Genomic DNA, 27,745 nt, shown 5'->3' on the forward strand with positions numbered 1-27,745 from the left:
CTCAGCCGGAGGCTGCTGCAGCTACGGGGGAGGGGGAGGGGGCTCACGGCTCCAGCCCGGGGCGGCGGGGGGGGGGGGGGGGGGAGTCTCCTCCTGAGACTGGCTTGGGTGGGCGGACTTGGCGGGTTCCCAAGCGTCAGGAAAGTCTTCTCCTAGCAGTGTCGACCCTCCACCGGCGAAGGGAGAATACAGAAGAGGTGGCTTTAGTGAGTGCGACTTGTGACTATTCCTCTCCGGCTGAAGCGCCCTCCGGCCCCTCTCCGCCATTTATGCGCCCCCCCACCCCCGCCCAAACCTTCTAGCCCTGAGGGCTGAATGAACCTCTGTGCCTAGTAAGCGGCGTAGAGAAGATGCTGCTTTGCTGCGCTCTAGGGAGCCGAGGTGTGCCCATCCCCCAGCCTTTTGACGGGTGGGGGTGCAGGCGGACCCCAGGGACGCCGACTAGGGCAGGAAGGAGCCTGAAATAGGTATAAGCAGCAGTTGTTGGCACTGCAGGGAGGCAACTCGCGTGTGGGGTAGAGACTGCATCTTAAGGGGAAGAACAGGGGACCCAACGAGGCGAAGTCTTGTGTCAAAGGGAAGGAGAATACAGAAAGGGCTTTCGCTGGGAGGGGCAGCCTACAATGACTTCCCTGGCTAGCAATCTGGAGGGTAACGCTGGAGAGATGGGGGTTTGGGACATAGCATCATGGAATGCGATCCCCAAAGTCTAAGCGCTGGCGGTTTGTATGAAGACTGGTCCCACACAGACCCCCCTACGTCACCCCATCCCTCAGACCCATCTTGCGGCCCTTAGGGAAGAGAAACGATCCTCTTCTTTGATGGGTACTCATCAACCGGTTCCTTGGTAGCAGGAGGGGGGTCAACCCTTTCTTTTTAGTTACAAAGAGAGCACTTCTGACTCTCCCATCCCTAGGGAAAGAGGCCACAGCAGGCAAAAACTAGACTTATACACTTGGCTTTGCCTGGGGGCAAATAATTTCCGGAGGTCCCTTTAAGGAGTGGGTGTTCTGATCCCTTTAAGAGGGAGCGGGTCCCAGCAAAAGGACTATAAAAGTCTAACTTTACTTCCCCAACCCCGGGGGCTTCCTTTGATGGGGGAGGGGGGCAAGTATTGGCGATTAATTTAATCTATGACATGGAGTTCCTCCAAAAGAGAGCCTTTTCTTCATCTCTCCCAGTGGGGCTTAGGGGCCAGGCTGCTCAGTGCTCAGGGACCTGGAATTTGGACGGTCTGAGGTGAGGCAGGGGAGGGCTGCCTGCCCACACCGAGAAAGAAGACACCTGGGCACGACATCGAGGCAGGTGAAAGAGGTCGGTGCCACCTTCACAGAAACTGTGCTGCCGGCTTGGGTGCCCTGCCCCGTGCCAGTGGCTGGATCTCAGGGCAGGCGGTCTGCTGGGACTGCAGCGGCAGTGGGGGAGGTGCGTCTCGGCTGAACTGGGGATGACAGAACAGCCAGTCTGTCCCTGCTGTCAGTCTGGTTGTACGTGGTGGGGGAAGGGTGTGCAGCATGCTCTCTGGCCCTGGGTGTTGTTCTGACATCTCTCTCCTTTTCTCGGCTCTCCTGCTCCCCTGCTCCCAGGGAGCTAGCCCTTACTCAAGGTCTGGAGGTGCTTAGGTGGAGAGGGCAAGCCTCTCCTGAGGGGCTAGTCGTGGAGACCTGATGAATCCGAATCCATCCGTTTCCAGACCACCCATCTCTAGATCAAATGACAAACGCTTTTTGGCGAGTGAGAGGAAAGGTGACAGCCCCTAGGCGCTGGCACAGCTGTTCTGGTGGAGTGGGATGGGAGCTGCAAACACTAAGGAAGAAACTATGAGAGCAGGAGCCTTTTCCAGATGTGCTGATTAAGGCTTATTATAAAGATAGAGGTTGTGTGTGTGTGTGTGTGTGTGTGTGTGTGTGTGTGTGTGTTATCTGGGAACTTAATGGTCAAAGGTGGAATAGAAAGCCCGGATTGAGATTAAATTGTTCTCCAACAGGAAGGGCTCTGGACTGGGAAGGAGGATGGTCCAGATGCAGGGCTTCTTGAAAATGGAGTGAAAGAGGACAGGAGGCCAAAAACTCTCTTTGGGGTACACACAGCCTATCTAAAACCCTGGCCTCCTCTTGGCTGGCTTGTGGACCAGTGTTCAAAAGCAAGAGAGAAGGGGACCCAGGAGGTCAATGGGCTGCTACAGGAGGAACATCAAGTGCCTTTGGAAAGCCTGGACTCCTCCCTCCAGACCCCACGCCCAGTCATAAGCCCACTGAGCCAGAGCCTCCTGGGGCAAATGAGCCAGCCACCCACAGGGAAAGCTCTAAGGACAGAGCTCCTTTGGCTACTGAGCAGGCTGGGCAATCTATGTAGCTCCTGGGTCCTCCACCATCAGGAGTCTCTCTTTCCTTCCACATGGGTCCCAAGGAAATCAATTTTATCTGATGCCAGGACCACAGGAGTTTTATCTGAAGGTGCCAGGGAGAAGCCCACTCCAGCAATCTTGCTCTGTCAGTTTCCAGGTTAAACGTGGGCTGCCACTTGAGTTTCTTTCCCTGTGACCAGTTACATTTTTTTCTTGATCCTCACATTCTCAAACCACCCCACCCCCATCATCAGAGAGTCTGCTCTCCTACCTTGTTCACTTAAGTGGCCAGAGGTGCCCCCCACTTTCAGTTTGGTGAGGACCGGGCTCTACCATGAGACAGGATGATGGACTTGGCCGAGGAGAGGGGCTCATTTTGTGAGATGGGACGTATTGCTGGCCTGTATGTGTTGGGGAGCACGGCAGAGCACCTTTACATTGGGAGGCACAGTGAAGGGAGAAGTCCTTCAGTGCCCTACTTTCCGAGGTTTGGGGTTTTGCTATCCCTAAAGATGGGAAGGAAAAGAACAGAGGTACTAAGAGAATTTGGCCCTTTGAGAAGTTGATGCAACACGATTTTAGTACAGTCTTGGTAAACCACGTCCTGTAGACTAGCTAGGTAGTCTGGGAGACCCCGGGCCAGTTCTGGAGGCTTGTCCTGTCTCTCCTCTTTCTCCTCCTCCTCCTCCACCTTCTTCTCTCTCTCTCTCTCTCTCTCTCTCTCTCTCTCTCTCTCTCTCTCTCCCCCCTCTCTCTCTCCCCCCCCCCCTCTCTCTCTCTGTCTCTGTCTCTCTCTCTCTCTCCCCCCCCCCCCCAGGGAAGACCACAGAAGCTGGCAGCCCTAGTTATCTTAAAAGTTGCCAGGGTCAATGCACGGTCTAGGAAAGGTGGGGAACTGTGTGGAGTGCAGGAGGAGCCCCTAAGCCACTCCGAGACTCGGTTTTTCCTGCTTACTAACCAGGCTTCCTTAGCACTCTGGGCGCTTCTCTGCCCTAGGCGTTCCAGGGCCCAGCCCCTCCCCGGCTGCTCCCAGGCTCGGGTGACTTGACACTACCCTTTCTGCTCCCGCTCCTTTACCTCCCAAAGCGCCCCTCCCCCGCCTGAATTGGGAATGAGGCTTTGTTCAGGGGTGGACTTGGTATTTCTCAAGAACCTACTGTGTGCACATTACGGCTCCTGAAGTGAAGTCCTGGGCTGGCTCTGGGGCTACAAGGTGTCCAGGACACATCCCCTTCCCGCACCTCCCAGGGACTTCCCACCCCTTCGTATGACCTCAGCCTGCTGTGCCCACCCACCCGGCTGACCCCGAGAGCGTGCTCAGGCTTGGAAAAGCACGTCTGTGGGTGTGAGAGACGGAGCCACAGCATAAGGCGACTATGGGGAAGCTAGGTGAGTGTCTGCACTGGTTCTACCCTGGCTTGGGGACGCGAAGGAGTGTGTCCAGCCGCGCCTGTTGGGCTGCCCGCCCCTTTCCCTCTCCCCCGGAGAGCTCTGATGTTCCCCGCGGTGGTGGAAGCGGGTGTGTGGGTGTCAAGGACTCACAGACCAGGCTCTGCTGTCAGCTGGAAATGGATGAGGGTTCCACACTTGGCTTCTGAAAGAGGGCGAATTGGGAGCTAGGGTGGGGGGCGTTAGGTGAAGGGCAGAAAGAGGAAAAAGAGATGCGGGTGAGGGGTTACCGAGCCAGGACCGACCTTGCAAGGAAGGAAAGGAGACGTGGCAAGCAGGGAAGTCGGAAAGATGAGGCAAGGGCGGGAGGGGCTTCTCAAGAGTCGGGGCCCTTTCGCGCGAGTCTGGGGCCCTTTCGGGAGGAAAGGGGGTGTTGTTCTTGCTTGAATTTTTCGGTTGGTCTTCCCGAAGCTTTGCCATGGGGTCAGCAGCCTGAGGGTGGGGTGTCCCCTCGGCCCTCAGTTTACTGTAGCCAGTGCTGGAGAGCTTACGAGGGAAGAGGGATGTAGAAGGTTGATGGTCAGGGCGGGGGCGCGCTAAGATTTTTCAGGGTGGGGGTCTGCAGTGAGGTGCTGGGGCTTCAGGGTCAGGTCACCATGGGATACTGGCTCAGGCTCCAAAGACCGGGAGAAAATACAAGAAGCCGGCAAAGAAAATCGTCCCCCGCCACCACCCTTGGCACCGTACCCCTCCCCCCAGGCCCCACCACTCCCCGCACCGCCTCCCCCGGCCGCCTCGTGCTGCCCCCTGCGTCGGGACGACCGACCCACGATTCTGATTGGTTGGAGACCGGGAGGGGGAGCCGAGGGCCGGATTGGCTGGCGGGGCCAGCGCAGGGCGGGGCGGCTGATTGGCGGAGCTTGCCGAGGGGCGCGCTGCTGATTGGCTGGGGACGAGGAAGCAGGAAGGAGGGCGGCGGAGGCTCCGCTCTCGGGGAGTTTGTGGGGGAACCGCGAGCGGCGTAGCGGATCCCGGAGCCCGGCCCCCGCTGCTCGCCCGTCCGGCCGCCTGCCCCGCCCGTCCGGCCCTAGCCGTCCGCCCGCCCCGGCCAGGCGCGCCCGCCCCCCCGACGGCCCCGCCCGACCGCGGCCCCCGCTCCGCCCGCCCGGCCCCGGCCCCCAGGAGGAGGCGCTGACGCAGCAGCGTGGAGCCCGGGAATTGAGCGCCCCCGGGGGGTTCCAGCCGCCGGATTCCAGCCCGGCCAGGGCCTGCGGGCGCCCAAAGCCGTGCCGTCCGCGCCGCTCGTCCCGGTGAGCTAGGAGCCGGGATCCAGTAGGGGGAAGGGGAGGGCGAACGAGCGAGAGCGAGCGAGCTAGGTAGGCGGACTAGCAAAAGGGAGAGGACCGGCCGCCCGTCAGCGCGCCCCGCCGAGCGCGCCGCGCCGCCGCCCCCGCCAGCCCCGGGAAGGGACGGACGGACGACAAGAAGCAGGTGCGGCTGCTTGCCCGCCCGCGCGCGCCGCCTCCCTCCCCCGGGTCCAGCGCTGCGGTCCCGCCATCGGGGAGCAATGCGCGCCTCGAGGTGACAGCCCCCGGGGGGCGCCCGCTTCGCAGGCCGGGGGCGGGGTGGGTGGCGGCCGCAGGGTGGTAGCTTGGCCGGGCAGCGGCGGCGCGGGCGTCCCGGGCTACGGAGGGCGGGAGGACGCGGGGTGCTTCCTCGCCGCGGCGGAGCCGGCTCGCCTCCGAGTGCGCGGGCGGCAAGGCCCCCGCCAAGCCCCCTCCCCCATCGTGGTCCCCGAGGCTAGGGGCCGCGGCTGGGGGCGTCGCCGCGGGAGCGCCCTCTCGGGGTGGGGGGCGCCCTCCCGGGTTGGGAGCTGACCGGCAATTGCCGGAGGGGGGGATGGGGATGGGGGGCCGCGTCACGGCGAGGGGTAGTGTGGACTCGATCGGGTCGGGCAGAAGGAAGGGAGGCGCCGAAGACGGAAGGGGACCGGTTCGAACAGCGAGTGTGGGCCGCGGGAGGCCCTGTGGGGACCGTGCGGGGCGGCGGCCGAGTCCGAGGTAGGGCGGGGGGAATCGAAGTTGTCAGACCGCCTCCAAGTGACAGCGGGACCCGGTGCTCCAGGCCTGGCCTGGTTGTGCCCTGCCAGTCCCGCCGCCTCTCCTCTGGGGCCGGGGGCCGGGTCAGGTCGGGCCCAAGGGGCCCGCTCGGCGGTGAAGAGCCGGACAAAGGCGGCGCCCGAGCGGGCGCAGGTAGTGGTATCGGGGAGGGGAGCGAGTCCGGGGCACCCACCCCAAGGGGCGGGCACGGGGCCGGACTCTGCCCTGGGGACTGCGGGGGCCAGGGCGTCCACCGGGAGGAGCTGCGGCACTGGCTCTGGGCTGTAGCCTCGGATATCCTCGCGGCTCCGAGAAGAGTGGGGTCGACTTAGCCAAGGCGGAGGGGCAGGGTTGAGGGGTGTGCGCACCGAGTGCCCTGGCCGGTGGCGAATGGGCTGGTGGACTCAAAGAGGCGAGCGGAGCCTGCTAGCAGGCTTTCAGCAAGTCTGCCTATCGGTAAAGGTTTAACTCCACCTGGGATGTCTCCTAGTGGCCCATTGTCGGCAGTCTAAAGAGCACAGACGGCTACTTGGATTGGGACTAAGGGACCCCACCCCACCCCCAACACACACACCCACTGTGCTTAGCTATGCCTTCACTATTGCTGTAGTAGTTTTCCTTAGGGAAGAAGGTATCCCTATAGGGACATGATAAGCTGAGTTCATAAATGGAAGCAGAATTTTGGTGATGACATAAAATAAGGTTTCCAAAGCTTTCTTTTATACCACCTGACACGTTTCTCCCCATCTTCTACATTTCCGTAATCTTCCACCAAAAAGGAAAGAGCCTCAGAGGGACCACATTTCTCGGGGACACCACTGTCCTAGGACACTCTGGGATCTCTGGCTTAAGCTTTGAGCATGCTGCTAACCCCAGCAGTGAGCAGCTCTAGGCTGTATGCTGTTTACCAGTTTGAGAAAATCCACTCAGCTCCCGTGCCCCTCCTCTTGTGATTAACTTGGGAACAGGAAGAGAGGAGACTCAGGCTGATAACAGCTGAGAACATGGCCTTTTGCTGAGAAAAATCTGGGTTGGAGTGGCACACCAGTGGGACTGGTCAAGAGCAGCATTCGCCTGTGTTTGGCTCCAAGCCCACCGTGAGAAAGCTGCTGTCTGCCAAAGGAGCTGGAATGGCAGGGTGTGGAGTTCATTCATAGCACCCCATCTCTCTCCCCAGGAGAGTCTGGACCCCAGCTTGGGTGGAGTTGAGGCTTGTGGGGAAAGGGGGATATTACCTCACACAAGAGACTGAAGTTTGTTTGAGAGAGTTTAATTGTATGTCTAAAATCCAGAGAAGGCTGGAGATCTTTTCTTTTGCTGGGGTTGCACTGTATGTGATTTCTTTTGGTGGCAGTCAAAAGGGTGACCTGGTTTGGCTGCTGGAAGGTGGAAATTGCCAAAATAACATTTCCCTCTGTGGCAGGGGCTTGCCCTGGTGGGAGATGCTTGTCTGTCAGATCTGTTTGGGGGAGCTGGCCCTGGGGACTTGAGCCATTTAATGAGATGTTTCGCTCTCCTCCCTGTATCTCTTATCACTCTAGAATGCAGCTAGCCTGGGACTGCAGCAAGTCCCCTGGTGTGCACTGCCATTGCTAGTGTTGGTTTGTTCTTTTTGGTGTCTCCCTCCCTCCCTTTCTGTTGCCATATTCTGGTGTCCTGCTTCCTCTGGCTCTTCTGATCCAGTCCGGACGCAGCTACCAGATCTCTCTCCCAAAGCACCCCTTCCACAAGTCAGTGTCTTACTCATTAGATTGTGCTGGCTTCTTTTTCCTGCAGCCTGACCCTATGTCCCCAAGGCTAGTTGCTGGACCTGCCGAGCACTGTTGTGTGTCCTGCCCTTTTGTGTGTCCTGCCCTTTTGCTCCCAGTTTCCACCCCTCCCTTCTCTCCCACCTGTCCATTGCCCTGGCATTGCTCAGGCCGGTGAGAGTGTGTCTGACATGGTATCTTCTCAAATGTTTTGTAGGGTGGAAGGGTCTTAAGGATCGAAGTGTGTCTCTGTGTGGTTCTAATCTTCTCAGTGTTGTGTGATGTGGCATTCGGTGGGGATGGAGGGGAACCTTTGGCTCTTCTGGAAATTCTCAGTATGGATCCAGTCCTTGGAGGACTCTGACCTTTTCTGTGAAAGGTGTATAAATAGGGCATGCTTGTGAGGCTCTGGCCACAGGCATGTTTCACTGCTGTCTCTGACCCATCTGCTGCTGAAGAGTCGGTCCTGTAGTGTAGACTGTTCACCTGACACCACACAGGCATGAGTTGGAAAGGGGCTGTGCTGTGATCCTGTTCTCCTCCTGTCGCACTAGACCAATTCTCTTTCTGTATCTAGCCTTGCTGTGTGTTTGCAATTTGCTGTCCCTGCTACATGAACCCATGTGCTTTTACCTCTTCTGTCTGGGTGTCAGTGAGGGAAGAAACACTATACAGAAAACAAGAGAAGAAAAATAAGCCTGGGTCAGTCCCCTGGATGGGATTTGTAGGGTTCTTTTTATATTAAGTGTTTTTACTGACTGGGGGGGGGGGGTGCTATGTTTGTCCCAAGGTGGAGCTTTGGGGAAGAAATGCTATCATTCCAACTGTCTTAGAAGTTGGCTTATTGACGATCAGACCTAGACCTGGGGGGCATGGGAGAAGACTGATGGCTGGTTTGGAGCTGGGTAGTGAGGAGGCGTGGCCCCTTGCACCCATCCTCTCCTCCAAACCTTTCAGTTGTGCCCCAGTTTGATGATTAATGAACCAGCATTTACCTTCCAATCGGGAAGGCCACCCCTCACAGTTGCCATGGTAATACAGACCTCTCCCCTGTCAATTAAGAAAAAAAATCCTACTTCTCTCTTACTGTAACAGAAAAGCCACCTCAGAAAGCCTCTCCTGAGTGCCCCCCCTCATCTGCCTGCTGCACTATCTGCAGCATGCGTCCTGGAACACAGTCATTTCCCTCTTCAGGGACACTGCCGGAGTGTCCTCACCTTGAGCACATTTTGCCCCTCTTGGAGCCAGCAGCTCTAGAACCATCAGAAGAGGAAGCAACCTTTTAATTTATTCAACCATGATGCAAATTACAATCCAGAAAGAGCCCATCTCTCTTCTGTAGAGATAGAGGAAGTGCCCCCTTACTTTGTGGTGTTTAGAGGCATGAATTGGGTGGCAGTCAAGAAGGAAATTTCAATAGCCCTGAAATTCAACCTAGCATATCTACATGAAATTGGAGTTCGGTGAAAATTGGCTGATTATTTTCAGTTCTCCCCACCTCTCCATCGTAGCATCTAGAAGACTTAAAATGTTTTCTTTTTCTCTACGTTTGTTCCCCTTGGCCTTGCTCAGGCAACATCTGGCCCCAGTGTCCTGTCTTAAGGTGAGTCATTAAGGACGAGAAAAAAAAAATCCAAAGGAGAGAAAAATCCCCAGAGCTGAAAAGTAGCCCGTGTGGAACTGAAGCTGCCAGCCGGCCGGAGCTGCCGGTTTATGGGGCATTAGATGAACAGTCCCGACATTAAAGGGCCTGCTTTCTATGAATGGGTTGTGAAGAATGTAAATAAAGCAGCATCGCTCAATGGGGAAGCATCTCCCATAAGCAGCACTACCCCAGCCCACGGAGTTACGAGCTTGCCCACACTCTGGCAAGGCTTGTGCCTTTGCGCCTCTGTGACTTTGGAGGAACTTTGGTTCTGATGCAGCCTCGGGGCTCTCTAGCTTTGTGGGCTTGGCCTTGTCTTGATGGGCCAGCACCGTGTCCTTTAGCTCTCAAAAGATGGGAAATACCATGTGCGGTCCAGGACTTATGAAATTTAGTAGCAACAGCTCCTGGCACCTAGTGATCTAAGCAGTCTGTGACTCCTCTGACTGCTTAAGTCTTCCACGTCAGGCCTGGGAGGTCTTAGAGATGAGATCCCGCCTAGCTTTTATGGGAGGCACATAGCTGGAATAAAACCGACAGGTTTAAGCCAGGCAGTGGTGGCCAGCACTCTGGGAGGCAGGCAGATTTCTGAGTTCGAGGCCAGCCTGGTCTACAGAGTGAGTTCTAGGACAGCCAGGGCTATACAGAGAAACCCTGTCTCGAAAAAAACCAAATCAAAAAAACAAAACAACAAAAAAAACCCAGACAGGTTTGGATGGCAACTCCAGCCCATCTTCTGGTTTTGCCGCTAATGAAGTGTAAGATGGCTAAAAGATATAGAAGAAGCAATGGGCTTCAAACATCCTGCTCAGGGTTGCCAAGTCCTGGGGTCCCGGTACAGCATGGGGGGGTGAGAGGGCTCTGGGTTTGGAGAACAGGACCCAGAGTGCAGTCGCTGTCCTGGGGTAGTGTTATACATTTCTCTTTGCACAATGGGTAATAGCAGCAAGGACGGTTATTTATATGACTCAGTGTGGAGGATCCTCTTCGGGCTTGATCTGTCAGGGAAGAATGAGAGTTTGTCTCTAAGTCTGGCTCTGAGTTGGTAACTTCCACAGTACCTAAGTTGCTTGAATGAAAAGACAGGTGGTTTTTCATAGTTAATGATATCAGTACTAGCTAAGGACTTACTTGAGTCTAATTATTTTCTCTTGCCTTTGTTCCTTCTCTGTGAGATTTAGGGAGGACAGATATGTTGAATCCCTGGTCTGGAGTAAAGGAATGTATCTAGTTTCTGCATCTTTCAATACAACTTTTTCCATTTCCTGCTGCAGGAGAGAGGAATGAGCCTTTCAAATGTAGTCACTGGTCCAGAATGTTTGGGGATAACATAGTTTGTTTTTCAGTTTTCTGTGTGGCCAGGTGGTTTAGAAGTGTATTCTTTTTTTTTTTTTTTTTGGTTTTTTCGAGACAGGGTTTCTCTGTGTAGCCCTGGCTGTCCTGGAACTCACTCTGTAGACCAGGCTGGCCTCGAACTCAGAAATCCACCTGCCTCTGCCTCCCAAGTGCTGGGATTACAGGCGTGCGCCACCACGCCCGGCTTAGAAGTGTATTCTTAGGATAGTTATCAGGGTGCGACTTGATGCCCTGAGATCCTGCAAAGTTTCCAAGAAGTGCAGAGCCACAGTAGCACTGCCGTCAGAGTCAGCTGGGGGCTCCCAGCCCTGGGTTGGTGTCACTTGCTTTGTACTTCTAGCTTTCCACTGAATGTAGAAAAAAGAACTATATGGAGAGGAAATGATCTTTAGAGAAAATCGAAAGTACTAGAGACTGTCTGCTCTGAAGAAAGGAAGCCAGGAGCAGTTATTTTGTCTCTGTAAGTTAAGGTGGGTGTCTGCACCACAGTAGGCCACCCTCAGTCTCCACTGCAATGTAAGCCAGGGGAAAAGGATATCCTTCAGGCCTATAATAGACTGCCGTCGGCGGTGTTGGAAAAGCTCGTTTTCTGGATTTGCTGTAAAATTCGATATCTCTGGATCACTCATCACTTTCTAGGTAATAAAATGGTTTTGTTTCCAAAATGCTTATAAGAGTTTATTTGGAACTTTGAGCCAACTTTTCCTTTGTTTGTTTGTTTGTTTGTTTGTTTGTTTGTATGAGACAGAATCCGATATAGTCCAGTCTGCCTGGCACTTTCCATCCTTCTGTTCACCTTGAATGCTAGGATTGCAGATGTGTGAACAAACACATCTATCTGTACGAACAGTTCTTTAAACTGACTATTCAAGAAAACTTTGATATTGGACTGTGACCCAGGCCCTAGAGACTGCAGCATGGTAACAGTGTAGAAGTAAGGGCTCTGAGACACCCTGGACGCCCTGCCTCTGCCTTTACTTATAATAAATAGTACTAGGAGGTGAGGTGGGAGGACGGAGGGGGCATGCCTCTGAGCCTGCGCGCGTGTGTGCACTCAGATCATCAGCCTTGGCAGCATGTGCCTTTACCTGCAGAGAACCCCCCAGCCCGTTGCATGCCACCTCCTCTCCCTCCTCTTTTTTTTTAATGAACTTTTTGAATCTGATTCCATCTGCTGAAGATGTAACCGTAACAACTTTTTCCTAGAACTGTTGTGAGGATCGATGTAATGACTTGTCATGTGCTAGGTGGTGATACTGGGTACCCAGAATACAGAATAGCGTTCCTGATAGAGTAGGAGGCTCTGGTGAATCAAGTTCTCTGCCCTCTTAGAAATCTTGGAGATGGTCTTCGCTCTGGCTCTTTGCTGCTGACTCCACCTTCCTGTCTTCTCTGGATTTGTTGCTTATTTTGTTTTGAGAGACAAGATCTCTCATGCAACCCAGGCAGGACTCAGATTTGCTGTGTAGTCAAGGATGACTTTGAACTTGGGATCTTGCTGCTTCCACCTCCAAAATGCTGGGATAAGCTGTGCATCATCCTGCCTGCTTTTATCCAGTGCTGGGAATCAAACCCATTACTGCCTGCACTGGGCAAGCAAGCACTGAGCTTTATTCCCAGCCTCTCTCGGGCAGTCTTTGTCATAAATGTGTGTACTCTTAATCATTAATGGTTGGAGGAGGTAACAAGTAGGATCTTTTCCTTGAGGTAGCTAGGGCAAATTGGGAGAGAAAAAGGGATGGTGGTGAGGGAGGTGAGTAAATACAAATTAATTTATGAATGTAAGTTTGAATAGGCACAGTGGACTCTCGGGAATGAGTGGGAAAGTTGAAGGTCAGAGGGATCCCTAATCTAGGCATGTGAAGTTCTTGGATTGCTTCAAAAGCTGTTTTATTTGGGAGCATATCGTGTGTGTACCTGGTAAAGTATGTGTATGTATGTTTTCCAAAATGGAGTGGGAAAAAAAAATACCCAGAAATCTAAAATACTGAACCCATCCAAGCATTTTGAATAAGGGGTTTTCAAACCTTGTGTATCAAGCTAGTGAGTGAGCCAGCAGCCAGGTAAGCCTGTGGCTGGAATTCAGTAGTGGGGAAGTCAGCCTCTCTCCCAGGCTTGCAACCAGTCGGTAGCACTGCAGCCTGCCTTGTGACTCCTGCCCTTGGTGGAAGGCTTGGCCTTGGGACTTGGTTTTTGTGGCAGCCTTGTTCAGGAGGTTCTTTGTTGGGAAGGTCTGGGGCGGAGCTCTCCTCCTGACTTGGTGGGTCACTTCTGTTCAGGTCCTGGAGGTAGTATCAAGGAACTGGGGTCTCCCTGGCTTACTCAGGCCGACTTGAAACTCTTGAGCTAAGCCTGGCTTAAAATCCCCCCCCCCCCTTTTTTTATTTTCACCGATGCAGGGGATTTGCAAATGTTAGGCAGGGAAGTGCTTCCCCTTTGAGGTTCATCCAGAGCGCTGTCCTTATGGCTGCTCCGGGACACGTTCTTTGCTGCTCCTGAGCAGGTTCCAAGAGCAGTGGACTCTTCATAAGGAGCTGCATCAGTGATACAGGGTTTTCTCCTCAGTTGCTAAAAGCCCATTATTGAGATATGGGAAGCGCTGTCCTTATTCCGGTCTCCAAACAGCTGCTCAGAGCAATGGTTGTACCCCGAGCGAGCTTAAGTTTGCTTCTGCTAACCCAGCCTGGTCAGTGTGGCATATGTTAGTGGGGTTTGAGGGAGGCTGGTCTGGAGATCCTGTACCCCCACCTTGGAACCCACCGGTCAGAATCTAGGGGGAAGTTTATTCTGCCTGTTGTCTTCTTGAGTCCTAGTACTTAGGGATGGCTGGCACTGCCTTCCCTGCTGGGCTTTTGTTCTCACAACACACCTGGTGTGTCTTAGGCCCTAGGCTGATGAATCAGAAGTGCCCGCTGCAGACCTTGCAGCCAGCTCCAGCTCCCCATCGCAGCCACCTCAGGCTATTCCTCCCTTCCCCCCCCCCCCCAGGTCCCCTGCGGTCCCCTAGCCCACGCTCTGGTTTCTGTCTTTTGCACTTTTATTTTCATCCCTTAGCCTTATTTGGGGGGGGGGGGAATGCAGCGGAGAGAATGGGATGGGGCTGGAGAGGTGGCTCAGACCCAGGTGGGATTCCCAGCACCCACACAGTAACTCACAGGTGTTTGTACATCCCATCTCAGAGGATCTGACGCCCTGTTCTGACCTGTGGGTACCAGACACACAGGTGGTACGGTCAAAACACTCAGTACACAAAAGGTAATTTGAAAGGAGGAGGAAGAGGAGGAGGAGAAAAGAATGAGTTTGTATTAAGTGCCTGGTGAATACACAGCACTTGATACATGTTTTTAATCCTAAAAACAAAGTCTTGCTCTGAAAAGTAAACCAAGCAAGGCATGGAATTCAGGCTCTTTTCTTGTCTTGATCAGGTCTCAGCTCTGCTGTGTGGGGCTGACTGGGGGCAAAGGTTGTAAGAGGCGCCTGGGTATGAGCAGTGGGTGCTCTGAGTGCTCACAGGAGCACCAGGAAGAGCTAGGGAGAGTAAATTGACTTAGGTAGAGGCTTGGACCTTTAAATGATCCCCTAGGTCAACAGTGTGGCTCAGTGGGTGAAGGCATTTGCTGCCAAGCTTGAGAGTCTAGCACAGAGAACTAACTCCCCGCAGGTTGTCCTCTGACCACCCATGTTCTGTTGTCGTTTACACATATATGCACATACCAAAAACTGTTTAAAGAAAGCCCCTAAAGACTAGTTGGTATTGCATGCGGTTACCTTCTAACTTGTCAGTTTCGTGGAGCAGAACACAGACATTATTAAGGCACAGTGCTCCCTGCCCGCTCTCCTTGTTTAGGGATCTGTAGATAGGAAAGGTGCTTCCTCCTGTCTTTTCTTCCTTCTTCAGCCCCTTCCTGCCTGTTGGGGCTTTGCCTCAATACTGAGACACTGACAGTTTCTGACCATCAAGAGCTTACTGTTTCAAACTTTGACCTCTTAACAGACATGGGAATGTGTACCTTCCCCTCCCCCACTCCCCCCTTGCAGTGGATCTTGGGGGTCATCAGAATTGACAAAAGTCAGACCTGGCTCTGGGGTTGAGCTGAGCTGGCATAACCAGATCCTGCCTGCAGGGAGTGGGTGTGACCTTTGCTGTGCAGCTAGTTATTCTGGGGTCCCAAAGGCCATACTGTGGCCTGTGAGGAGCAGGTGTGGTCTTACTGGGCCTCAGCAGTAATGGTGCCTCTGGATGGCAGGTGTGCCTCCTCAGGATGCCAGTGCCCAGATGGGCAGGATCCTTCCCTTTGGTTGTTCGCTATGCTGTCTTTCCTGCGCATGTGTTTCTGTAGTTAAGGTGACTTGAGTGCCTGCAATTAAGGTCAAATTGGCAGGGCTAGCAGCCAGAGCCACTGCTCTCTCAACAGGTGGTGCTTAGCAGGGCTTTGGGGTACCGTCAGTGCATCCTTAGTCAGATACTGTGGGCAGAACACCTGCCCCTCTGACCGCATCCTGACCCATCCTGTGCTTGCCCCATCTCCTCCTGTTGACCTCATAGTGACTTCACGAGGGAAGAGACAGTGTCCCCATCTTTCCTCAGATGGACATTTGGGTGTGTGTCCTTAGCAGAATAGTGACAGCAGCGTTCAAGTGCAGGCTGGATGCTTGGATGGTCAGTCCAGGCTGCTCTTGGCTGCTGCTGGAGAGAATTAATGATTGGTGCCTCTTCTCCTGTGGCTGGAGGGAGAGGAACACTTCCACAATGTCTTGCCATCCTTGACAGTGCTTGGAAGTAAGGTTTAATTTGCTATGTCCATTTCTGACAAGGAACCTCCAGTTCAGAGACATTTAGGTGAGATACGCATTTGGGACAGACCAGCTTTTGTTTTGCAAAAGTTGAAAGTAGGACTCGGACCTCATATTTGGTTAGACAAGCCTTCTATCATGGAACCGCACCCCAGTCTCAGAGTTGGTCAGATCTACCTTCTGTAGGCGCTCGGGTCTGTCTGTTTTTCACCAGAGATTGGAGCAGTATAGTCCTTTGCCTCGCTTTAAGTAGTCCAGCAAGGGCATCTGTTTTCCCAGGTGCCGCCACACCTGTTCATAGAAGGGAGACTTGCAGTTGCTCTGTTGTTGCTCTTCTCCAATAAGAAGATTCAAAAAGCCAGTGTTTCTGACAAGTTACTCCTTTCAGGGGTAGTGCAGCTCTGGCCCTAAGAGTGAGACCTGGGGCACTGCAGTAAGGGGAGCAGGAGACAGTTCTAAGGATCTCTTCCTACGCAGGGGCAGATTTAGTTTATGGGAGTAATTCATATTATGACCTCAGCCTAGGCCCCTGGCCTCCCTTGCTGGAGCTTTCGACTGGACACAGAGCACTTTGCACATACACTACCTTTATTGATCAGGAGAGTATGTAGTGATCTGTTCATCTTGCCTTCTCTGCTTTTAGGAAGGGGGGTGGCTTCTGCTAGCCCCAGGCAGATCCGAATCACACAGAAGCCTAGCTCCACTCACCCTTACACTTCAGATCCTCCCCCTCCCCCACCATGTGTGGAGTGGAGCCTTTGATGTACCTAGAGTGGAAATCACTGGCGTGCCAGCTTTGGTGTATTCTCATGGGGATTTTGGATTCAACTTGTGGGGTCTTTGACCTAGAAGCCCTCTGGCCAGCCACTGTCCTTTAGGGCAACTGTTCAGAACTGATGACAGTCACACTGGATTTCCCCAGTGGGAGCTTGCTTGATACCAGCTCAGTAAAAGGAAGCCCTGAAGCGTCCTTCCCAGGCCCGTCTCTCAGGGGGCAGCTTTGTGCAGGGTTGGCTGTTCCAGAGAGCAGGAGAGCAGCGCTCAAGTACCCCCAGCCTCACCCTTGTCAGCAGTAGAAAGTTCCTGGTTGAATTAGTGTAAATGAGAGTCACCAGAGCATCTGTCCTCCTGGAATTTGGGGTGGGGGGTTGGGGGTGGAGGGCTTGGGGGAGGCCCACTGCATGCCTGGGATTTCCATCCCTCAGGTTGGAGCGCCCTCACCAGAAAGCTGCAACCCTCCCCACCCCCCAGCCCCACCCCAGGGAAAAGCTGCTGCTGAGGTTCTCACAGGTGCTTCAGAGCCTGACTCACACAAGCTCTCCAGTATCCAAGGGCTGCAAGAGCTGGCAGCAGAGACCCCAGCCTCTCCTCAAGACAGCTACTGAGGCACCACATGAAAGCTGGAGGTTATTGCACAATGTGCTTTGAAGGCCCTGGCAGTCCTTAGCCCGTGACAGGAGGTTTGGCAGATGCAGAGGAGGCTAGCAGGAGGCTCCTGTGCTTGGCTTAAAAACAGCACTTGCTCCGTGATGTCCAGCCCTGGGGGGAAAGGGGGCAGCAGAAGCTCTCCGAGGGCTGAATGGGAAGTTAAAAGTGAAACCATCTCTACAGGGAACACACAGTCTAGGGATAGTCTCCTGAAAGTGGCCACTGCTTTTTCTTGCCACCACTCTGCTTGGAACCTTTAGGCGTGCTAAGAGGGAAAGATGAGTGCTGACAGACATGGAGAACAGTCCACACACCCGTGTAACCGGCGTGCAGCAGGCAGCCGGGCCCCTCCCTGCCCACAGCCTGTCCACTACCCTGCCGCTCAGGCTTGTGCCCTTTTCCACCCCCTTCACTCTGTACTTGGGATCCATGTGTTCAAAGGCCACAGGACCAGGTGACCTCACTCTTGGCCCCCAGCCATTCCCAGGCCCAGCTGCTCTGGCAACTTGGGGCCTGTGGAGGGGCTTCAGCCCATGTTTAGCTGTATTGTCTGATCACTCATCCTTCATTTCCAAGTTCCTCGGGGATAGAGAAGTAGGACTCAGATTTGCCCGGAAAACTTGTATGGTTGTGGTGGGTGGTGCTTGTTCTTAGCTGATCCACGGCCTCTGCAAGGCACCCTGGTTGGAGAAAAGGGTCTGTGGGTTGTGTTGCTTGGATGCTTTTGAAAGTGAGGGGGCATGCTGCCAGGACAGTGGTCACTGATTCAAAGCAGACAAGAGAGCTTCACAGAGCCCTGGGGTCGATCAGAGCTCTGCCGGTTAGGAATAAGTGGATTTGCTTCCTGTGACTCCGATGTGCCTGGGTCTTCCCGTTTGCAGGTTTCCCAGTCCTTTCTCCTTGCGGGTTGTCCACACTGCCCTGTCAGCTGAGTTTTCTCAGCATCCTGTCTATGCTAGTGCAGTGTGTCTGTACAGAAAACGCACCCAGTGAGCTCTACCACTAGCCTGAGACCACAGAAGTAACTGGGGAATACTCGGCAAAGCCTGGAAATCCTCAGCTTGGGCTTTGGGGCTAAGCCTTGGCCCATCAAGGACTTTTCCCAGAGTGAATAGCAACGTAGGGAAACTGAAAAGCCTAGCCTGCAGGGTGGGGAAGGCTCCTGAGGTGCCTGAGGAGGAGTGCGCACTGTCTGGCACCTCGCTTGGCAGCCTTTATGCTTTGGAGACTAGATGGGAAGTGAAGGGCTCTGTAGTCTGGCCACCTCCCTCACCCCTGCCATTGTGCATTGTCTTCTACAAGTGTGCAGTGCACAGCCCAGCCAGCTCTGTCTGGCCTTTGTCACTTAGAACTTGGGATCTACCTGCGCCACATGTGTACAGGAGACATCTACAAAGCTGAAGTTAGGGGTTCATGCCTGGTCATGGGTATCCTCAGGTCTCCTGGAGCAACTCCTAGCCCTTTCTGCCCACTATCTGACATCTTGCCTATCAAGGATAACTGAGGGACAGGGCAAACCTTAGGAGCCCCAGTTTGTCTCCTTGCTGGCGTTGTGTAGGCTGGCTCAGATAGGCCTGTGTCCAGCAGCTTTGATCCTAGCCTAATATTCTTTACTGATAGTGGTGCTCTCAGCTGCCTTTCCCTAGAATCTGAACCAAATTACTGGGGGCTGCTCCCTAGGGCACACTTGGGCCGCACCTTTCTTAGGGCTTTTCTAGAAAGTTTCAATTGTGGCTCTCTTGCTTTATGTGTCGTGTAAAGTTTCATGATAGAATGGATTTGCCCTTCCCCAGCCCCGCAGGCAGGGTTCTCCGACTCAACACCTCTGCCCCCTCCTTCCTCCTGTGGCTTCTCTCGGAGCCAGGCTTGAGGAGGAGTTGGTAGTACTGTGGTCATGTTTCTGGAGTGCTCCTACCACCTAGCCCATTCTGGTCTGGTTGTCGCTTTCGCTCCTCCTGTACCTTGGCACTTTACCTGGGGCACTCCTCAGGCTTGCAGGGACTTAATTCATGGCGACTCTGTGCTAGAAGGAGAGAAGGGGAGCCAGTCCTTGAATAGCTGCTGAGAGTCTGACTCCGTGCATCTGGAAGCCTGGGCCTAGGAAGTAACTGGCTAGCTGGAGGACAGGGGCAGGTGTGAGCCAGAGTGGCTTCGGGTGAGGGTGTGTGAGCCGCAGTGGAGGACAGGGGCAGTGGCCAGGTCTTCTCATTGCCTGCCTTCTGTTCCGCAGCTTGGAGGGATTCCATGACACACACTCGGAGGAAGTCCCTTCCTATGCTGAGTTCCGGCCCCACTGGCCGAGGGGAGCCCCTGCAGATGGAAGACAGCAATATGGAGCAGGGAGCTGAAGACGTGGAGCCAGGCATACCTGACAGCCCTGGGCACCTTACGGGACGCCGCAAGAACTACCCATTGCGCAAGCGTCCACTGGTTCCAGCAAAGCCCAAAGCCTGCAAAGTGCTGCTGACTCGCCTGGAAAACGTGGCTGGTCCACGGAGTGCTGATGAGGCTGATGAGCTGCCCCCTGACCTGCCCAAGCCCCCTAGTCCGACCCCGTCCGGTGAGGATGCTGGTCTTGTGCAGCCCCGCAAGCGGCGCCTCGCCTCCCTTAATGCAGAGGCCCTTAATAACCTGCTGCTGGAGAGGGAGGACACCAGCAGCCTGGCAGGTGCTCGCCGAAGCAGAGGTGGGGACCCTCACCGCAGTCGCGACAGGGCCGCGGGGTCCTGGTCTTTTTCTAAGAAGCGACCTCGGCTGGGAGATCTTGGAGAAGGAAGTAGGGACCTGTCCCCGGAGCTAGCCCCGGATGAAGGTGCCCGACGAGATGGAGACCCAGCTCCCAAGAGACTGGCTAGCCTGAACGCCGCTGCCTTCTTAAAACTCAGCCAGGAGCGGGAGCTACCTCTTCGACCTCCTCGTGCCCAAGCAGAAGCAGATGGGCGCTCCACTGAGCCTCTGGCACCCAAGAGCCTGCGGCCAAAGGTGAATGGCAAGAACTGTCCCAAGGCCCGGCAAGGGGCTGGCTCTGGGGAGGCTACAGGGCCCCCCAACTGGCAAGAGCGGCCTGATGAGCGTTGGCCATCTGCTCCTCGTGGGCCCCCCACCCAGCCATCCCACCAAGCCCCAGGCAAGGCTCTGGAGAACCCATCGCGCCCCAGCCTGCCTCTGCTGATGGGTGGGCAGGCAGCCCTGAAGCCGGAGCCTGGGCGTCCAGGCGAGGAGTCCCCTGCCCCCAAGCAGGAACTGCATCAGCCCTCCTTCCCTGCCCCTCAGCTGTCTCCGCTGCCGATGCCTGGGAACCCAGCCGACTACAGCGGTCCCTGTGGAGGGCCTGAGCTCACGGCACTGGGCAGCTTCTACCTGTACTGTGGCCAAGACGGGCTGCAATGTGGGGGTTACTCCCCGTGCCCCATGCTCCCAGAAGGCAAGCTGTCTCCGGTGGCAGCCCCCAATGAAGGGCTGCTGGTGGCCCCAAGCTCAGTGCCCTCCGGAGTCCCTTTCCAGCACCCTCCTTGGAACGCACCTCGCTACTGCTCCAGTGAGGACTCCGGAGCAAATGGCTATAGCGTCTGTGGAGTGTTGCCTCTGTCTCTCACACATATTGGCACTACCTGTGGTGGCTGCCCCTACAAAATGCCTTTTACGGCAGGTAAGCCTTGTGGGCACACATGGTACACTGGGGGATTTTTAAGACATGGCATCCCAGGAGGCTGGGATGTAGTTGGGGAGAGGGGCACTGTTGGGTCTGTGTATTACCTGGGAGGCAGGGAACTTTGAGACGGGAGGTGGCTACTCATGTAGACAATGTTCTCGGCCTAGGAACTGTCCCAGGAAAGTGCCCCATGGTTAGCTCTTAGGGCCCTCTTTGCCTAGACTGTCAGTGAGATGTCTCAGCTTGGAAGTTAATTAACATTGCCATGGACCGGGATAAGAAGGTCTTTCCTTCCATATTGGAATTCCCTTTAGACTTCGAGGTACAGAAGCCCTGGGGTACCTGTCTGTAAGCTCAGCTACATGGAAGGCTGAGTCATCTTCAAAGCCAGCTAGGGTTACAGAAAGAGACCCTGTCTCTTAACAAAAATAGAAAAAGGCCTGGGGCTTGGCCGTGACAGGAATGTTGACTTAGTATGTCTGCACGGGGTTCAGCCCCAGTCCTGGGGGCGAGAATAAACTAGGGTCTTAGCAGGCCACGCCTATGTGCCTTCTGTCCTGGGCTCTCCCTCTTCCTCTGGAATGCTGCCATTCTTCCTGTCCCAGGAGTCCAGACCAGCTACATGCTGGCCGAGTTTAGCATTCATAGGAAGGTTATGGGCTCAGGGGTCATACAGGGGTAGTGGGAGTTTTGCTCTAGTGTACAGACTTTGAAAAAGACAAGGTGCACAGACATGCCGTGTGTGAATTGTGCGTGTAGACCGTAGGTGGGCACAAGAGAAGAAACCAGCAGTGCTCTCTGCTGTGTTCACAGTGGGCTCAGACACTGGAATGGTTCATGCCCAGCACGAACAGCATTGGACTGGAAAGGTTATCCACACCAGTCTCTCCAGGTAGAAATGAGGAGACTAAAGCCATCCTGACCAGCAGGTCTGCCCTGTGTGAGAGGTGAAGGCTGGCCCTTCTCTACGGTCTTCCTTACTCTCCCCACCCCTTCATATAGGGGTCTATAAAACAACTTTATAGACCACTTGGCTCTGGCCAGACTGGTTAGATCAGGTTCTAGCATGAATTGGAGTCCTAAGAAACAAGAGCAGGCTGCTTCCTGGCTTTTCTTCTTAGACCCTCACCCTGATCAGACAGACCACCAGTAAGCACTGTGTGCCAGGAACTGTTCTCAGTGCCCGACACTCAGGTCTCAAAGGTGTGTAATCAGGCAGACTCAGCCAAACTACCTGAATTGAAATGTTGGTCCACCCCCCTTTCCTCATGACCATTGGATAAGCCAGTGACTGCTCTGTCTGTTTCCTTCATTGTAAAGTGGTAGTAATGGTACCTACCTCAGGGATGTTGTAAGGGTGAAATGAGTTAATATGTAAATAAGGAAAACAGTCATGAAATTCTGCGTCATACTTGAAAGCACTACTTAACATTTCTCAGAGGGGCCAGAGTGACTTGCCTGAGGTCACATGGCTGGTAAGTGGTAGGTGTGGGACTCATGTTCCAGTCTGTCTGACTCCAGAACCTCTGCTCCTCAGCACTGGGGAAACCCTAGAGACGCTTAAGTCAGAGCAGCTAGTGAAGATGTTTTCACTGTCATTCCGTCTGCTAGAAAGGGACACAAAAGTATCTACAGCCCAGTTGCCAGGGTAAAGAAAGGGCCCTGTCCCATCTGCCACCTGTCTGGCCTTTGAGTTGTACATTGGAACTAAGTGTGAAAGCAGATCCTAGAGGGGTCACCGTTGGTCCTGCCTGCCTTGACCCACTCTCTTTTTTCTAGAAGGCTGCAGGTCCCTGGGCCAATTGGAATTTCCTCTCCCAGAAGCTGGCCACCCAGCCTCACCTGCTCACCCCCTCTTGGGATGCCCTGTACCCAGTGTGCCACCTGCTGCAGAGCCTATCCCCCATCTTCAGACGCCCATCTCGGAGCCCCAGACAGTAGCCCGGGCGTGCCCTCAGAGCGCCAAGCCTCCGAGCGGCTCCAAGTCAGGTCTGCGCACAGGCTCCAGCTGCCGGCACGCTGTGAGAAGCAAGGCTGCCCGCAGGCCCAGCCACCCCAAGCAGCCGCGTGCCCAGCGCCCACGTCCTCGCCGCCGCCGGCGCCGCCGCACTAATGGCTGGGTGCCTGTAGGTGCTGCCTGTGAGAAGGCAGTGTATGTCCTGGTGAGTGTTAGCTCTTAGCTGATGGGAGCAGGTGGGGTGATAGGACACAGGTCTGGCTACTCAGTTCACTTCAGGGACCCATCATGTTGCTCCCAGGCTCCCCTCCCCAAGTCCTGTACCACACTCCCTGGTGGTTTCTGTTTGTTCTTTATTCTCAGTGACCTAAGTCTTGAGCTTCTTATCCCTGTTCAATCCACCTTCTGCCCTACACTAATATGGGGATCTTTTGGAGAGAGTGAGGAAGAGTTGGGGCGGACACAGAGTTGGGTGATGGAGCAATGGGGTGTGGAAGTGTGAGCACTTGGCATGCTTTTGGCTCTGTAAACCTCACCACTACCACGTGTAGTGTGTTCTTCCACAGTCTTGTTCATAGATAAGGAAACTGAGGCTTAGATAATTTGACCAAGGCTTTGCCACTTACAAGGATTAAGGATTCAAGTTCAGATTAGCGCAGATGCTTAGAGAGCCAGCCACATCTCCCGCCAGAGTCACTCTTTTCCAAGCATAGGCATTCCCCACCCTCAGTCCTCTCCCCACAAGTCAGGCTTGGAGAGAAGGACCCAGCCCGCGGTGTGCTTGGTGGGCTGACTGCCTTGATGAAGGAGAGGGTATCAGTTTCCCTCCATTCTCACTCTGAGTGTGGCTCTGAAAACTTACTTGTGTCATTGGTTTGTTGCCCAGGATGAGCCAGAACCTGCCATCCGAAAGAGTTACCAGGCAGTCGAGCGACATGGAGAGACAATCCGAGTCCGAGACACTGTCCTCCTCAAGTCAGGCCCAAGAAAGACGTCAACTCCTTATGTGGCCAAGATCTCTGCCCTCTGGGAGAACCCTGAGTCAGGTACCTGTTCCTCAGACTGGGAACCAAAGGAGCAGCTGCTTTGTTGGCCCTGCCAAAAGTTTGGCCTGGCACAAGACCACCATTCTTGGCAGAGTCTGCCTACCCTTCATCTGGGGTCTCTGTTGCAGAGGCTGTAGCGACCCTGTGACTTGAGGTTCAGTCTGAGCACGCACTCTTTTAGCCACCAGAGCCTGAGCACTGCCCCATACTTCGTCTGCCAGAACCTTCTTCCCATCTCTCCATGTCTAACAGCATTCCAGGCTGCTGACTGCTTGGCCTTGGTCGGAGGGCACAGGTGGCCAGCGCCTGCAGGATTGGGCCAGTAGCTGGAGTTGGACAGACCTCTAGGGCAGGGGGCCAGCCTGCCTTAAATAAGCAGGGTTGCCACCTCCAGCCGTGACCTCTTCTCTTGTCCCCCTAGGCGAACTGATGATGAGCCTCCTGTGGTATTACAGGCCGGAGCACTTACAGGGAGGCCGCAGCCCCAGCATGCATGAGGTGAGCTGCCTGGCAGGGGAAAGGAACAGAACAAGAGGTTTTGGCATTAAACTACGCATAGAGAGGGGACAGCTAGGAGGCAGCCAAGTCCCCTGGGCTTTAGCCTCCCCCAAACACTTTCTCAGCTTATGTTTCAAATAGGTCCTCCTTGAGGGCCAGGAGCTTTGAAACTGGGAGTGAACAGTTGGAGTCTAGCCATAGGATGTGTGGGGGCACTGCTCACCAAGCTCCTTAGTACCTGCCGCACAGAACCTCGGAGCTGAGGCTCTGTTGGCTGAGGGAGACCAGGTACACCTTTTATTTCCTTCCCTTTTGCAAGGACTTTTTTCTTTTTTCTTTTCTTTTTTGCTTTTTATGTTTGTTGCTTTGCTTTGCTTTTTGTTTTCAAGACAGTGTCTCACCATATAGCTCTGGCTAGCCTGGAACTTGATATGGGTAGACCAAGTTCGCCATGAACTCACAGACACCACCGCTAGGTTTAAAGGCAGTACACTGCGCCATTGCTGGGACCTTTCGGTTCATGGAGGAGATGGGGAACAGTTTCCTTCCTCTTAGGGCCGGCGTGGGCAATCAAGACATAGACTACACTGACTCCCTCCCTTGCTGGAGGTGGCTAAAGCCAGCAAGTTCCTAGAGTTAGGGCCTCTTTGCAGCTTCCATAACCAACTAAGCTGCTCCTGTCTCTCCTTGAGCCTTTACAGAATGAAGTTTTTGCATCAAGACATCAGGACCAGAACAGTGTGGCCTGCATTGAAGAGAAGTGCTATGTGCTAACCTTTGCTGAATACTGCAGGTAGGTAGGACCTGCCCTCTGCCCTTAGAGTCAGCTAGGGTGATTCGGGGGAACTGCATGGAGTTTCAAGGAAATAACTAGGCTCTAGGCCAGAGTCTTAGAGTTTTCTTCTCTAAAACCTTCCTTCAACACCTTTTTTAATTGTGGTGGTTTGGTTTGGTTTGGTTTGGTTTGGTTTGGTTTGGTTTGGTTGAGACAGTCCTAGCTGTCCTAGAACTCACTCTATAGATTAGGCTGACCCTGTAGCCAATGAGGTTTATCCAAGGCGAGATTATTGCTAATAGATTAGGCTGACCTCGAACTCAGAGCAATCCTCCTGCTTCTACCTCCCCAGTGCTAGGATAAAAGGCATGTATCATCATATCACACCTGGCTAGGAATTTTTTTTTTTTTTTTAGTTAGCAGAACTATCCCCTGCTGAGGTAATTAGAGAGCACAGCTTAATCCAGCCCTCATGATCGTGTTGTGGTCCACTGCTGTTCTGAGAGAAATCTAGGAAAACTGGGAAGTATTTCAGAGAAAACCCTGGATGGTATAGTGTCCAGGGGCTGAAGTCACATGGAAGTCAGCAGAGTGCACACAGCCTTGGGGGTGAGGGTAAAAGTGTGTGCCCTCTCAGTTCCAGCTCAGTGTTGGGGGGCGGGGGGAGAAACTGGTTTTCTTGAAAAGCATCTATGCTAAAGGCAGTTGTGGTGTGTCACTGCAGATTCTGTGCCATGGCCAAACGCCGGGGTGAGGGCCTTCCCAGCCGGAAGACAGCACTGGTGCCCCCATCTGCAGACTACTCCACCCCACCACACCGCACAGTGCCGGAGGACACGGACCCTGAGCTGGTGTTCCTTTGCCGCCATGTCTATGACTTCCGCCATGGCCGCATCCTCAAGAATCCCCAGTAGCCTCTTTATGCTCACAGTGGGGAGCCTTTGGGAGAATGGGGCCTGGGGCAGGGGGCACTGCTTGAAGCACAGCACTTGGTTAAGGGGCCATGCGTTGCTGGCCCGTGGTTCTCTTTTGGGGGGGGGAGGGCAGGGGCCCTATGGATTCTGGGCCCCTTGGGAGAAAGGGAGGCCAGGATTTGAGAAAAGGTATCTAAACCCTCAGCTTGGCCTGGGGTGCCCATCTCTGCACCCCAGGGTGGAGACTCCCGAAGATTTGGTCTTCCCTGAGGTTGGGCCAAGCCTGAGGGACATGGCCAAGGAAGGGCAGGGACAAGCAGAAGGAGTATGATCCTTCCAGAACCAGGCCTACCAGGCCCTTTTCTAGCCTCCCCCAAGGCTTTCCAAGGGGAGCAGGAGCCAGCTTTACCTCACCCACTGTGACCCGCTGCTTCCCTGTCAGCCTGGGACCAGGCTCTGCAGATTCTAGCACAGCTCTGGCTTGTTCCAGTGAATCAAGAGAGCCGAGCTTTGACTTCCTCTTCCTGGACTCGAGGCTTTTTCCCTGGCTTTCTATCCTTTACCGCTGCAGTAGCCACTGGTGCTGGCACAAGTTGACCCTGCCCACCCATGGGTGTCAGCCTCATGTCAGCTTGCCATTAAGGGTCACCCAGCAGGTCTGGCTTCCCAGAATACTGGTCAACATGGAGTTTATCATGTCTGGGAGAGAGGGTTGGGGGCGGGGACAGGGAAATCGCTACCTGATTTGCTGAAGATTCCCTCTTGCCTTATACTTGGGGGTTCTGGGAAACCTCGCAGAACTCACACGTGACTCTTCAAGCCACACCCACCTGAAATCAAACCAAAGGAGTGTTGTGGCTCCTCTTGCCCTGCCACCCCTTACCCTAGTCTTTTGTAGATTGCACTAATTTACATCCCAGTGAGAATCAACACTGTATCAGTCCACAGACCTGAGCTGCAGCCACTTCCTCTAGGAGCTAGGCCCTGCATTTTCAGTTCGTTCCTGTTGCCCAGAAATTGTTCTAGCCTCATGCTCCCCACCAGTGATTGATCAGAAAGCTCAGTCCCCTGTTGGCCCGGACTGAGGGGCTGAAGCCTGGTTTGTTTGTACCAAAGAGGAGCATGGGATCAGGGAGGGTGCAGGGGGGAAGTGGGTGTGGTTGGGGGGCATCCGCTGTGGAAGATGGCACTGGGTCCTCCCTAGAGAGGGGAGGCACCGGTCCAGCAATCTGGGGACATGGCACTGGGGTGAGGCTAGTCTGACACAGGGTGCGTTGGGAAGTGCAGGTAAACCCTGAAGGCAAAGACCTGGCCACCTTAGGTCTGGGCCCTGATCCTTAGAAGATAAACTGTTCCTGATGGGCACTGGGCTGGGTGAGGCCTGAAGGTGACAGACACAGGTTAATTTGTTTTGTTTTGGAAGCCCTGTCCCAAGCCCAGAGGGAAGACTTCACATTGAATAAGCTCTTTAGAAGTCATCAATCTGAGAGAGTAAGACATTGTCAAGAGTGGAGATGGAGCCCTTTGGAGCCTGCTTGTTCTAGGGTGCTACCAAGGAGCCCAGCCTCACCCACAGGGGAGGAGAGAAAGCCCTCTTAGGAGGAAGGGGCTGCTGCCCAGATGTTAAATGCTTTTGGAATCTCTTTAGATGTGGAAAATATTTTTTCGAACATGAAAATGCAGCTGGTAGAATTTCAATGGAAGTATAATCCATGTAAAATATATTTTAGTTGATATTTTGTAAAATGCACTTTTTGTGTGTGTCGATCCTGGTTTCCCAGATCTGTATTTCAGTGTTTACAAGGGAGGAGGTACCTTTCCTTACCTCCCTTTTGACAGAGATTAGAAGTACTTCTTTAAGAAAAATAAATAAATTTGAGAAATTGTATTGATTTAGAAAAGAATTATTTTCTGTGTGTCTTGTTTTGGGCTCGGCTTAGTGCTTTTGTTTTGGGGGGTTGGTTTGGATTTTAGTAAATACGAAGGGACTTGCTGTTCTTGTTTATTTTGGGGGGTTGGTTTGGATTTTAGTGTGTAAATACAAAGGGGCTCACTGTTCTTGTTTCAGGGGTCCTGGTTAAGTACTCCTTGAAGCAG

General features: G+C 54.1%; 1 protein-coding gene across 3 annotated transcripts; it reads left to right on the plus strand.

The window, feature by feature from the left end:
- The first annotated feature begins 4,690 nt into the window (after positions 1-4,690).
- Positions 4,691-27,536, plus strand: Bahd1 (bromo adjacent homology domain containing 1). Of its 3 annotated transcripts, none has more exons than XM_052183248.1 (7): positions 4,691-5,046; positions 19,037-20,455; positions 22,238-22,620; positions 23,302-23,461; positions 23,883-23,959; positions 24,652-24,752; positions 25,459-27,536. In XM_052183248.1, the coding sequence occupies exons 2-7, from the start codon at positions 19,051-19,053 to the stop codon at positions 25,646-25,648; spliced, it is 2,316 nt and encodes a 771-aa protein (XP_052039208.1). In that variant the 5' UTR covers positions 4,691-5,046; positions 19,037-19,050; the 3' UTR covers positions 25,649-27,536. The 3 variants fall into 3 exon arrangements, with proteins under 3 accessions (XP_052039208.1, XP_052039210.1, XP_052039209.1); XM_052183250.1 differs by having other exon boundaries at positions 24,661-24,752; XM_052183249.1 differs by having other exon boundaries at positions 22,241-22,620.
- The last annotated feature ends 209 nt before the right edge of the window (positions 27,537-27,745 follow it).

The sequence above is a fragment of the Apodemus sylvaticus genome, chromosome 5 (assembly GCF_947179515.1).
Source record: "Apodemus sylvaticus chromosome 5, mApoSyl1.1, whole genome shotgun sequence".
NCBI classification, from domain to species: domain Eukaryota; kingdom Metazoa; phylum Chordata; class Mammalia; order Rodentia; family Muridae; genus Apodemus; species Apodemus sylvaticus.